This window comes from Podarcis liolepis (assembly GCF_965112155.1).
Source record: "Podarcis liolepis genome assembly, chromosome: 3".
Lineage (NCBI taxonomy): Eukaryota > Metazoa > Chordata > Lepidosauria > Squamata > Lacertidae > Podarcis > Podarcis liolepis.
In genome coordinates, this window is record NC_139557.1 from 36,813,331 (window position 1) to 36,827,561 (window position 14,231).

The window sequence follows — 14,231 nt, forward strand, 5'->3', positions numbered from 1 at the left end:
CTCCTCTATTTTCCAGATGAAAGTACCACATCCCTTTAATCTGCTCTCATACTTCAGCTATGGCATTGCCTTAATCCATCACATTGACAGTACAAGTGAACACCATGCACTTCACATACATACAAGATGCCATAAATTGTTTTAAAAGGCATTAGACAAATGGTTCTTACTGCTGCAAAAATAACACCACTGCACTGGTTCACCATTGTCCCCTTTATAGGAAACACAGGTGGGCAGACTGATCTCAGTGGCATCGATCTTCTTCCTTCCAGTCAGGTTTTAGTATCCCTACAGAGCATAAAGACAATGGGCCATGTATATCCTTGATGAATGATTTCAGTACAATGGTTCAGCTACAATCCTACAACCCTCTTTTAGAAGCAAGACTAATTGAACAGCCTGTCTTACTTTGAGTAAATGTAAAAAAAGGATTTGGTTGCCGGAAAACAATTTTTATTTTCATATCTGTTGAAATTTTTTTACATTTATGTAAGTGTACAGGAGAAAGGCAAGGAGAGCAATTCCAAAATATTTCCTCCCCCCGCCCCCCATGGAAGGAACCTATGCATACAAAACAAATAAACTGAGCATTAACTCATCCCTTTCTCAGCAGAGTGCACTACTGGACTCCCCCAACATCACATTCTGTTTTATCTCTTATGTATTATAAATAGCAGATGACAGCAGATAAATCTTGCTAGCTGAGGACCACCACTGTTACAATCACAAAGCTGGACTGTGCCAAAAGGCATTAAGCACAGCCCCTCACTGCAAGACAACATGCCGGCACTCTGTTGCTCAATCCAGAGTATTGTTTCAATTCGTATGCCACATCAATTTGTTTCCCACAAAATATGTGTAAGTTTTGTGCTCTTGGCGATGCTATGTGTACCAGATGCACTCCCCAGCTAATATGCGCTCAGTGAAGAGTGCTTCCCTATTTGCACATTGGGTTTCCAACACTGGGATGTGAACCCTGATGGATCAGCAAAACTTGCCTAAACCAATTTTAAAGCTATATAAGGCAGCAGTTATCACCACATCTATGGCAGCAAATTTCATAAGTTAATGATGCTCTGTGTGAAGAGCTTTCTTTTATCTGCCCTGAATTTATTGCCAATCAATTTTATTGAGAGACCTTGAGTTCTTCTGTTATGAGAAAGGAAGAATATTGTCGCCTTCGCTCCCAATCACTCAGTGGGATGATATCATTTCAGGTGAGGTCCTATCCTTCTCCTGTTCAAAAGTATGAATATACTTCCCTATGCCAACAAGAAATGCCTTACATAACACAATCAATAGTTGCTTTTGCCCTCAAGGCAGAAACATCATATTGGTGGCTGCTTATTATTGATTAAGCAGTACCAAGACACCCCATTTCCCTTCAGTCAGGTTGCCCGGCTAACAGTGAAAATGACCATTATTGGTCCCCAGGCCCAGGACCTTATATTGTGAACTCTTGAATTTAAGATCTGTTACTTTAGTTCACAAGGTCAAACTGTTAATCCTGCATGGCTTCCTAGTTGGCTTCCTCATTATTAATGCTCTTAGCAGTGTCATTCTCAGATTTATTCTCTTTATCACAGTCTTCCACCCCTCTCTAAGGTCACCAAACAAAATACTGAACAAAACCAAGCCTACAAAAAAATCCCTAAGAAGAGATTGAAAGGTTGCCTTTTATCACAACCTTTCACCTTCCATTAGTTCATTACTGATTTTATGGTGTATGCAGTGGTAGCAAATATGAGCAATGCAATTCATTCTAGTGTTTAAGTATGTAATCTTATACTCACTTACTTAGAAGGAAACAACACTGAACTCAAAGGGACTTACTTCTCAGGAGACATGTATAGGATTGCACTATAAACGCCAGATCTAGGAGAAGGCTTTTGTCTTGATATTTATTTGCATTTATAATTATGATTGAATTGCACATCTAGGAAAGTCAAATACCCAACAAAGGATATATCTGACAAAAAGAAAACAATTAAATGCTCTTTGTCCATAACAGTTATTTTTAAAGTGATTATAGTGCACAATGATGTTATGCTACAAAAAACAACAACAGCATTATTAGGTGAAAAGCCAACCAAAAGCATCATAAATGGCATACTCCAAATAAAGCTAAACCGTGTGTGTGTGTGTGTGTGTGTGTGTGTGTGTGTTTCTATTTCTATATTGAAAAAAAGCTCTGAGGGGAGGGTGTTCTTATGTCTCTCCCCCCCCTCTGGCCCAGCTTTCTCGGGAATGATGACCCAGTGGGGATTTTATTGATCTTCTAACTATGTCACAGTCCATTTAAAACAAAATGGTATATGTTTTTGACAGAGGAATATGACATATTACTGTAGAAGGAGAACGGATAGACTTGAGTGATGGTAAGAAAACAACAACAAAAAGCCTCTCGGGACACACGAAGAAAACAAATCTAAGATATGATGCTGTAAATGGAAGTGAATTAGGCTTTTTATGGCAAGATTTAGCTGTAGAAGAAAAGAGAGACTGTAAGCACAGGGAGAAGTAAGCACCATTCATGCAAGTAATTTCCCCCCGTTCTTGTTTTTTTGTAGATTCTCACCGGGATACTGTTCCCAAGAGAGGAGAAAGATAAATCACGTAAGTGTCATTTGGTAATGCATTAAGGAGGTAGTAAAAAGGTAAAGGTAAAGGATCCCTGACAGTTAAGTCCAGTCGCAGACGACTCTGGGGTTGCGGCGCTCATCTCACTTTACTGGCCGAGGGAGCCGATGTTTGTCCCCAGTTTTTCCAGGTCATGTGGGCAGCATGGCTAAGCCACTTCTGGTGAAACCAGAGCAGCGCACAGAAATGCTGTTTACCTTCCTGCTGGGGCGGTACCTATTTTTCTACTTGCACTTTGGTGTGCTTTCGAACTGCTACACCCTCTCCCCATCCACAACCACACTAGACGTGCTTCGCATCATTCTTGACTGTTCTAACCTGGCTGGAGTACGTCCTTCTTGGATGTAAAATAGGGGTGTGAGAGCTTCTGTAGAAACTTACCTACTGTACATTGGTAAAATCCACATTAATTGCTCCATTAACCCCACTAACCAATGAAATGTGCCCCCCATCCCTGTCTCCAGACAGTTGCCCAGATGTGAATGTGGCCACCACACTGAAAACGAGTTCTCTACCCCTGAAGTACAAGAATGAAAAAGTGTTTTGTTTCCTGTCCTCTTGGAAGGCTATGCACTAAGGGAGTCTAGTTTTTAGTACATGCACATACAACAGGTCACCGTAGCACACTCCTCCCCCCTCCGCCAAAAGCAAAAATGAAATGCTTACTGTGTACTAACCAAATGGAGATCCACACAGGTAGAATTGTGTTTGCATGCGTTAACGAGGCAGTCATCAATATCTTGGTCACATTTTTGTCCTGCGTACCCAGGGTTGCACAAGCAGTAGAAGCCGTCAACAACTGCAGTGTGTGAAGGGGGGGGGGGGAAGCAGGTCAATCACATTTTGTACAAAGTTAGATTGTAACTCGAACTGCAAAACACTTAAATAAAGATAGCACATAAATCCTAGAAATGTAGTCCTATTTTCTCCAGAAATATAAAGGGCAATGGAAATGGAAAGAGAGAACAAGCAAGGGGCGGGGGGCGGGGGGCGGGAATTGAAACAGCATTGTGTAATCGTCACTGAAATGAAAAGAAGGTATATCATACACAGGCAAACTGGATTTCTGATACAGGAGATAATGACATCAGCAGCCATTCATGACAATTAAGTAACCCACCAAATTTGAGAAGAGGGTACACTCTCGTGCTCTGCCCCATCTTCAGCATTAGGGCCATCAGGTGTAAAAGCAATTTAGCTCCACACCAGTTATGTTCCCAAATGCTCTCCGCTTTTACCCACCCCCCTTATGAATTAACTGCTCTTATCCATTCCTATGAAGAAAACTGGGTGAAATTCCCATCCCAAACTATCTTGACTGGATAAATAAATAAAAATTAAAAAAAATGTCCAGTAGCACCTTAGAGACCAACTAAGTTTGTTCTGGGTATAAGCTTCAGTGTGCATGCACACTTCTTCAGATACATTGAAACAGAAGTCACCAGACCCTTATATATAGTGGGAGGGTTGGGTTGATGACTGTTGATGACTGTTAACAACTGCAATTAGTCCTACAGGGAAAAGCAAGGGATAGTATGCAAATGACAGTCGTTAACATTCCTCAACAAGTTTATCATAACCATTGAGCCAATCACCCATCTCCTACTACCCTTCTGAGAAAAACCCCACCCTTTAAAAAAAAATTATTTATTTTGACTGTGTCAGACCAACACAGCTACCTACCTGAATCTAGTATCTTGACTGGGACATCACAGAGTAGAGTGCATCTACCGCGATGTTCTGAACCCAACACAGTAGCCAATTCCTACATGGCCCCACCTGACTTAACAACAGGGCAGATTTCAACACAGTGCTAATATAAAACTAACACAAACTGCTTTACAGTTGATGTTCAGTTGCTGGATGTTTTCCTAGATGGCAGGTGTCCATCTTTCCCTTCCAGGTATTCCCCTCCACACACACCAAAAATCCCTCCCCCGAGGTGCATCTCTTCTATTGGGGAAAAGAAAAAAAACTTGTGCCCTTGATATTTTGCATCTGTTATTTTTAAAAGAAATAGACATGGAAAGAAACATTTATTATCTGGAGGTGCCATTTTCACACTGTGCCACTTTATTTAAAAGAAACTGCTCAAGGGCTGAGGTTTGACAGCCTTGATCAGCTACTCTCATGAGTTTCCATGTTTCATTCTTGCCCCCTCCCAAGCTAACAATCAGTCCTTCCTCTTTTTCATCATTAGTGATGTAAAGAGAGAAGTATCTTTGGAGAGTTACATCTATACAAGGGACCCGGTGACAGCAATGATTGCAGTTCTTACAGGCATAGATTTATTATAGCCTCACACAGGTCCCTGGGTTCTTCATTATCTCTAAGATTTACCATGTAATCTAGGCTGTCACTCAGTCTCAGCACATGTAACTGCTATTACTCTCATTAAATGCTTGGAGCCCTTTGTTCCAATACTATTTTTTTCCCCAAGACGCTTGGATTTTTCTTAATTCACAGTTTTAAGATGGAGCTAAAGCAAAGCACTTCACCTCCTTTTTAACTTGTCTATCAAATCTCAATAGTTATTTACTTCCACGGATACTCAAATCTGAACCTGAAGGGTAAGCTTTCAAATAATTTATTATATATATATATATATATATATATATATATATATATATATATGCTGAATATCCACATCTATGGAAATTTAAGCTTCTTTCCTTTTTTCCACAGCTAGTAACCATTGTTATTCTTATCCTCCATGAATTTGTTTAATTTGTAAACCACTTAGAGGTTTTCTTACAATCAAGCAGTATATACATTTTGTTAGATAAATAAATAATCTGCTTTTGAGGAAGGGCTTAATGGTTGAGCAGCTGTTTTGCATGCAAAGACCCCAGGTCCCATCCCCAGCATGCCCAGGTAGGGCTGGAAGAGAACCTGGAGAGCTACTGCCAGACCCGGGGGAGTCAACCTTTTTATACCTACCGCCCAATAATACATCTTTCTTGATGGTAAAACTTCCTTACCGCCCACCAGTGCTCAATGGAAGGAGGATTCAGCTTGTGCCGTACAACCCCCTACCACCCACCTAGACTCCTGAAACGCCCACTAGTGGGTGGTGGGGACCAGGTTGACAACCCCTGGTATAGACAATAGGGAGCTAGATGGACCACTAGTCTGATGCAGTATACGGCAGTTTCCTATGTTCCTAGTTAAATAAAATGGTTCAATATATATAACTTGAAAATGGAGCATGTCAGACAAATATCCACCTGGACAGACAGAAAGGGGAAGTCAAAGTGATCAAGTAACCGGAGCAACTTTCTCATGAGGGAAGGTTTCAAGATTTGAGGCATTATATTTCAGAAAAAAGTAAGAAGGCGTTACTGAGCCCAACACTGGGGGCAAATCCGTGTGCTTGGTGAAGGTGAGCATCCCAGAGAGAAGTGGAATAGAAGGAAATCTTTAGTCAAGAAGTTCTAACCACTGGGCTATGGCCCTCCTTCTTTGTTACTGAGTAACTTGAATACTCCTCACAAAAGAAAAACTCTAAACCTATAACCACAAGACCATTAGCAGTTTGGGCTCTGCTACAATGATGGTATCTCATCATACTACTAGCAAAGCCTCTTCACCAAAATATTAAGACACATTCAGTCATGAAGTGAGGCTGTACCCAAACCAATTCTACAGATGGTGGGACTTCACCACCATCAAAGGCAAAACCTTTATCAGGCAAGGAGGACAACAATTCTTCCATCCAAACAAGAGAAGCAGTTGGGGAATTTATAAGTTCACATCCCCTTTGCTTGGTGCCTGTGAATTGCTTTCTGGGCCTAGTTCACTGACAACCCTAGTTTGTACCATGTCAGAAATGGGCAGATGACTCAGCCATGAGTTTAACCATTACAAATGTTTCTGTGGTTCTCTTTACTCTTTTTCCACAGAATTCGCAACAGAATTGGCACTCCATCTACAGTATTTAAAACCCATAGAGGAAGAGAAACAATGGCTAAGTTACTGACCAAGCTCAGATTTATGGAGCACTGTACTAATAAGCCCAGGGAATGTAAAGTATGGATACCTTTGAATCTATGGTTAGAGTTTACAGAACAGTGACTGATGCTTCTGACAACATTATTGCTTATAATATAATTTATTTGGAATAAGGTTTTGGAAGATTCTGAGGACATAGACATGCTGTTCCCCTTTAAAGTTAGCAATTCTAAACAGTAACCTAACATCTTAGTCCACTGTCTACCTCTGTCTGAACAACTACAGTATAATAAACCGACTTAATTCTGTTGATTTTGATGGCACTAAATTATCCTAAAATTCTACTACTTAGATCTAATGGGAACTTGTGTCTTACCTCTATTCAACAAACACTTTTTTCCATTTCCAATCAGTTCATGAAATGAAATATACAAAGTATACTTCCCTTCATATTTGGTTTTCCCTTGTTTGTTCCATAATAAAGATTTAACGGTAATATTTATAATCCTTCCATTTCTTTAAAAAACGTGAGAGCTGAAATGCACACGGGGATTTAAACTCTGGTAAACATGGTACAGGACTTTTTCTCTCTCCATCCCACCCCACTGGACAAGCACCCTGCTTTTCTCAGCCCTGATCTCATTTTAATGCAATATTCAAACCTATTTGTTAAACTCACTGCAAACAGTGCCTCCTTGCTCAGAGGAGCTGTTTCTGAGCACCTGAAAATTACCCAACATCAAATATATTGCACAAAAGGCATTTGGGCTAATTGAAGCATCGGATGAGACAACTTAAAAAAAAAAATCATCTCATTAGAATTTCTCATTAGCTTCAATGGTGACCTCTGGAAAGATAAACCTCTGTGCCAGGAAATGAGACATCTTGGCAAAGTCCCCTTCTTTCAGGAATAGGATGCAAAGTTGTTTCCAGGGCACACGTACTGGATAGCGTTATCTGCTGATCTCCCTGAAATGTCTCAAATGCAGCTGTGAGGGTTGCACGAAAAGGAGAAACAAATACCAAACTCACCATCGTAGCAATATCCATGGAAGCAAGGGTTGGAGCTGCACTCGTTGACGTTGATCTCACAGCGTGGGCCTTCAAAGCCCTTCAGACACTGGCACCGGAATCCAAGGGGAAAGGCAGCCAAGTCCGTCTCTTTCAGACACACTGCTCCGTTCTCACAGGGATTCCCTCCCTCACAGGGCCTGAATTCACAATTAAAACCTGGAATGAAAAGAAGACAAAAGTTGGCACCATTTAACTAATAAACTGGTTGTTACCTATCCTGTGCCGTATTGTATCCTAAGTTAACTAATTAAAGACACTTGGCACAAAATCTTTTCTTATCCTTTTATCTCCCCCTACTCATGCAAAAAATAAAATAAAATACAAATCCGGAAATTTCTTTGCTCTTCAGTTTTAGAAACAAGAAAGTAATTCTTTTCTCTGTAGCCTATGCATATAAAACTAAGATGTACGGGTTGTTGTTTTTTAAATCTGATAAACAAACATTTAAACAGTGTCACAAACCAAGGCGCGCATTGCCATAGAAAGTAATGCAAAGCAGATTAATTTGTTCCAGACTTTTAAAAACAACCCCTAAAACAGCAATTTAACATGAATTTTACTACCTAACAAGACCATTGATCCATAAAATGACAGCAATAATCAATGTACTGTACTATAAAATAAATAAGACAGTGTTTGTAGTCACAAAAACAAATTAACCAAAAAAGCCTCAAAAAGAAAAACGCAAAAACAAAAGCACCAAATACAGTGGTACCTTGGTTCTCAAACTTAACCCGTTCCAAAATGTTTGAAAACCAAGGCGCGACTTCTGATTGGTGCAGGCGCCCCAGAAACAATAGCCGGCAGCCGTATCAGATGTTTGACTTCCGAAAAACATTCGAAAACCAGAACACTTACTTCTGGGTTTTCAGCATTTGAGAACCAAGGTGTTTGACTAGCAAGGTACCACTATATGTCACATAGCCTGAGCAGTGTCTGTAACTCAGGAATGATGTACGTCCTTCTCCATTGGTTGTGTGTGTGGCTTTTGGACCCAATAATCTGATTGGCTCAGAAAGATACTTTGCCAAATTCCAACGTTTTCCTATGAGTAGAGTTCATGTACTTGAAATAGAGTTTATGTACTTGAAATTAATTTCCTGCTGAAGCATGTATTTGCCTGTGTCTTAAAATATTATGGTTATCCACAATATTGAGAGAACGGTCTCACCATCCCTATGTGAAATATATTCCATTAAAGGAATCCAGGGACTCAACTTGGTTTGGTCAACCCCGGAGAGTCCCTGAGTCCAGGGGAGCATCTGGAGAGTGAACAGAGTCTGTTCCCAGGCTTTTCACCTGCTTCAGGTGTTCACCCTTTGCTGACCTATGATCGAGCTCTGGGTCAGCGCTACCTGCAAGGGTGTAGGGAGCTAGTCGAACCAGAGCCTATGCAACCACTCACTTTTCTGTAATCAATAAAGCTGTGGCCTAAATTCTGCCAAAAAGCAAAACTAGAATTTGAGTCAAATGTGTTTTTATTTAGGGGGGAGGTCTCTGGGTCTGAACACGCAATGGAATAATCATGAACAAGATGTCTTTCATTCAGGGCTAATTTACCTATAATGCCTATTTTCGTATCTGTAGAGATTCATTGTAATTCATTTTACCCTCTCTTAGAGCTATGTTCACCCTTCCTTTTAGCTGGACCATTTTTCTTTAACAAGTGCATCTCAAGGTGGTTATAATACAATATACAATTAAAATAATCAAATCCTACCAAGCAGTCAAAAAATTGTTGATCTTTTATAGTGTTAGACGCCAATAGCCACCACGAATAGACATGTTTTCATCATTTTTCTGAAATTGTGCTGATCTTGGTACTGTACATGCCTTATTTCTGGGGGAAGCCTACTCTAGAGAGTCGGTGCCACCACAGAAAAGGCCCCTTTCTTGGACATCACCAGATGGACACTACCAGAAGGGCCTATATTAATGACCTTATTGACTGCATAAATCTGTTTAGAAGGTTTTCCTTCAGATAATCTGGCCCCAAGTTGTAGCATTGCCTTTAAACAATGGTGTTTTATGTCCTCAGACACTGTCACCTGTCAATAACCTAGCCACCACATTGTGTATGAGCTATAGTTTCCTGAGGACACAATATGCAGATTTTAGTGACTATGTAAGTCAGACAATATTGAATATATTTTAATATACAAACCTACATAGTTCTGCCTACCTGCGGAGTCCCCCTGAGTATGCAGACACCATTGAATTATTTTTGTATATCCCCTCTGTGTTCCAAACTTAAACAATTGAGGCCACTCAAGTTCAGTGTTAGATGGAAACATCGTGCCTCACAAGACAAAGGAATTTAGAGATACATGGTTGTACCCACTAGGATATGAACTACAATAAAGATTGATATTTCAAGGGAAATGAAAGTAAAAGCTCTAATGAGATATGTCTCAAAACTTCAGCTTCCCCGCAGCTTTTTTATTGTACTTCTATCTTTAAAAAAAGAATCCTCAGCATCTCTGTGATTTATGAGTTACATGAAATAAGTAAATTAGATTTTCACTTTAGTCAGAAAGCATAATGCAATAGAAAAAAAAATGAAGAATCAAAGCACTCCTGGTGGATAAAAACCTAATTAAAAAGAAGCTGACACACTCCCTGGTGAACTCTGTTTGTTATTATTTAGCAAAATAATTTTAATAGGGAAAAAAGTTAATGCTGCCAAATCTCTAGGTACTACTTATTACCGGAATACTATTATCTTCATGTTCAATATTATCTCATATGGTGCTTCTGTGAGACATTTCCCCCCTGTTTTATTACCTTTTATCACTTTTAAGGCTCCATCTGTACTATAAACTAAATGTGTTTTAGCATTATTGCCACGGGTTTCCCTCAAGGAAGTCTGGGACGTGTAGTTTTATGATGGCACTTCTTAGATTCCTTGTTAGCAGCCCCATGTCTCCCGAGAGAAATACAAAGTTTAGGATTTTTAGGGTGGGGTTCATGAGACATACGCCTTTTAAAGTTCCTAGCAGATCCATGCTACAGGGAGAAGGCAGGGAACCTGTTGAATTCAGCCCCTGCAAGTATGGCTAATGGACAGGGATGATGGGAGTTGTAGTCCAGTGTCACCTGTGTTCTCTTCCCCTCCCCTAGGGAATCACTTCCCAAAATACTACAAATACCACTGTTGAACCTTATGTTTTGAAGAAAAGATACCATTCTCACATAACATTGGTTCCCCCCCCCTGCAGTGTCCTGCTTATAGATTAGAGGTCAAGAGTTTATATTTGTTATGAGTTGAAGGCTGAAGAGCTTTCTCTGCAAAGGCATCCCACTTGTGGAGCACACAGTTCCCTCCTTCCAGGACTCCAGGCCGTTAGACAAGCCTTCTCAATATGTTGGGCGTTATGTGGTATCTGGATGTGCCAATATGTTTCTAACTCTATTTTATTGTTTTATTGTACTTTATGCACTGGTGACCCGCCCTGCTGATCATTTGTGCAAGATATAAATCCCATAAATATATATAGTTACCTGATTGAAAGACCTGCTTCTTGCATCTCAATTATGGCAGCGGGGTGACAAACCAATTATGTTGTCCATCCAAGGAAATAGATGGATCCAATTAGCTCCCAGAACTAAGACATTAACCCCACAACCCTATACATGCCAACAACACAAGTAAGTCCCATTGAGGACAATGGGACTTCCAGGTAAGTGTGTATAGCAGAGGTAGGGAACCTATGTGGCCCTCCAGCTGTTCCTCAACTATATCACCTGTGGTCATGCTGGCTGCAGCTGATGGGAGTTTGAGTCCAAAAGCATCTGGAGGGTCAAAGATGTTCCCCACTGCTGGTGTATAGGACTGTAGTGTCCAGAAGGACTTTAAAAAATCAACATGGGGTATAAGAGGCAGTGCTAGCCTGGTGGTAGAAGCCGAATAATCCTACTTTACTTGTATAGACGAAAACAAGACCTTCATGCTCATATAACATAAGCCAAAGAAATTATAGCCTTCAAGGAACAGAATGGAGACCAACATGTGCAGCCATGACCAACCTCTAAAATCCTCTTGCAGCTTTCAGGCTTGCAGTTAATATGCCTATCTAAATGTTTTTGCCCCTTTCCCCCCTTAATCAAAGCTTGTTCAGCACTGCAATTTCCCCACACCCACAGTTCCTTGCCTTATGATTTTGACAGGCTGCTTGGCCTCCTTTAATCTTCAGTCTTATCAGACTGTCAAACTCTTAAGCTTTTTAAAATCAACAGCTGAAGACCGCATACTATTCTGAAGGCTCACATATAGTAATTTATATTTCCCCCCTGACCTTCATGCTTATTTCATTCTCCTCAGGGGAGGGAAATATGAAGTAGCATAGAGCTATGTTAATAATGGTAGCTTAAGAACTTTCTTCTTCTTCTTCTTCTTCTTCTTCTTCAAAAAAGTAGAATAACAGATTCTGCCTCTATTGTGTATAATAATATTATACCTCACACAGTTCCTAATTACACCTACTTTGTTTTATTTGTAATGTATATGAGTAAGAGATTATCCAGGGATCAAATGACTGTTCTGTGATAGTATTGGGGAACGAGAAAACCCCCGATGCTATTAGGTGATTGAATTAGTGAAGTATCAAAAACAGCAGGACTCAAATTGCTATCAACCGCTGCTGTAGTCTTAACTGGAAGCAGATGCTTGTTCTAAGGAAACCAGATGACATTTGCCACAAACAGCAATAATAAATGCTTAGTTTTCATTAAGATGGTAAACCTTCGCCTGGCCTATACAGTGGTACCTCTGGTTAAGAACTTAATTTGTTCCGGAGGTCCGTTCTTAACCTGAAACCATTCTTAGCCTGAGAACTACTTTAACTAATGGGGCCTCACACTGCTGCCGCGCAATTTCTGTCCTCATCCTAAGGTAAAGTTCTTAATCCAAGGTACTACTTCCAGGGTAGTGGAGTCTGTAACCTGAAGTGTTTGTAACCCAGGGTGTTTGTATCCTGAGGTGTTTGTAACCTGAGGTACCACTATACAACTTTAGATTTTAGGTGGGGGTCACATGAAGGGATTCTCCCTTATACAGCCCCATCATCGCTACGTGCCTTTAAAAATGAGTTTATTAGGGAGAAGCATTCTAGACTGTTTCTCCTGATACACTAGTTTTTTGTGCACAGGGATATTTCTTGTACGCAGGAACATTCAGCATGGCTTGAGATCCTGCACACATATCTCCAATATACAAAAAGGGAATGCAAGTGCTGGTTCTCAGTGTCTTCAGGATCAGATCAGTGAGGCGAGCTGCCTCAAAGTCCCTTTAGGACCTGCTTCTTTGGGAGGAAGAGGAGTGGACACTTGAAGTCAATTCTGGGGGCCCTTTAAATTTTTTCCCCTTCTAAAAGATGTTGCCATTCAGCTCTGCCCAGCAGCCATTCCTGTACTGGCCTGATAGAGTAAAAGTGGAAAAGAAGCTGGGCAGCCAGTGATAACCTGTCCACCTTTTCTTCTAGCTTGTGCTCTGCTGGAGAACTGCTTGGGGTTGTGTCAGGTTTCTAGTCCCAGAAAAACTTCCTTCTTCTTTTTTGGAGCTTCAAACACAGTAGTCAGTGCAAAGCTTCCTGCGTGTGGTTTTGGCTCTCTGAAATGGAGCCAAGAGGGGTGGGAATCGTAATCCTTGGCAGGGGGTCTTGCGGGGTTGGGAAGGCCCTGTGTCAGCTGTTTCCAAAGAGATCTGAGCACCAAAGCAATCAAGAGTGAAGGGTAAACAGCTGATCTCTTTCCTGCTGTGCAGTGACCCTGTATGAGTCAGCTTCACAGAGCTTCTTTTAAAAAATATGACGCTCCCTGAACTACGTCTCTGTGGGGAATTTCTGCAGTGCACCGAAAATGACAGACACTGTCACTTCCCTCTTTACTCTGCTTGCATCAAGTGCTGTAATTTCTCCTGCAACTGTTTGTTTTTAAAGCACTATCTTTATCAATCCAGCAGCACTAACACATGGCAAAAGGACTGGCTATCCCTGGGAATTTTCACTAGATAACACTGGGAATACTTCACAGATTCAATTAAATACATTGCCCCCCTCCTTTATGTGTACATGTTAAGCACACATACACACAAATACATAAACGCATCTGTAAGTATGTCCCAGCACACACAATGTGGCATTTCTCTTCACGAGAAATCAGGAAATTTGGTGTCCAAGGACAGTCATAAAAAGAAACGTTTCTGGAACAGAATACATTGACCAAATACGTGTGTGAAATTTCACAACTTCAGATACGCTCCCGCTTGCATGACAGAGTAAGCTATGCAAAACTGTCACTGAACAGAAGTGTTGCCTTTTTTATTTTTAAGTGTTAACTGTCATAAAAGCTCTTTTAGTTTTTCTTCAGGGAGAGTGGCATTTAAAGTCACTTTCCATTTATATTTTCTCCAGTGGCCAAGGTTGGGGTGGGGTGGCAGGGAATATAAATCATATTTTTGTACAATTTAAAAATAGCAGCAAACTTCAGCAAAGGAACATCCCCCCCTCCCCCATTTCCCAAATGTTCCCCGTGTTTGCACTCCATCATGTCTGGTATCACAACAGTTG

The 14,231-nt window shown here is 40.7% G+C and overlaps 1 protein-coding gene across 7 annotated transcripts in view; it reads right to left on the bottom strand.

Moving 5' to 3' along the window:
* The window catches only part of EYS (eyes shut homolog), a 471,327-nt gene that overhangs the window by 424,109 nt on the left and 32,987 nt on the right, over nucleotides 1–14,231 (bottom strand). For all 7 annotated transcript variants that reach the window (XM_083495822.1, XM_083495824.1, XM_083495825.1 and 4 more), the window contains 2 exons: nucleotides 7,624–7,821; nucleotides 3,318–3,439 (listed from right to left, as the gene is read on the bottom strand). In XM_083495822.1, the coding sequence (XP_083351948.1) occupies nucleotides 3,318–3,439; nucleotides 7,624–7,821 (320 nt within the window). The remainder of the gene's footprint in view (nucleotides 1–3,317; nucleotides 3,440–7,623; nucleotides 7,822–14,231) is intronic.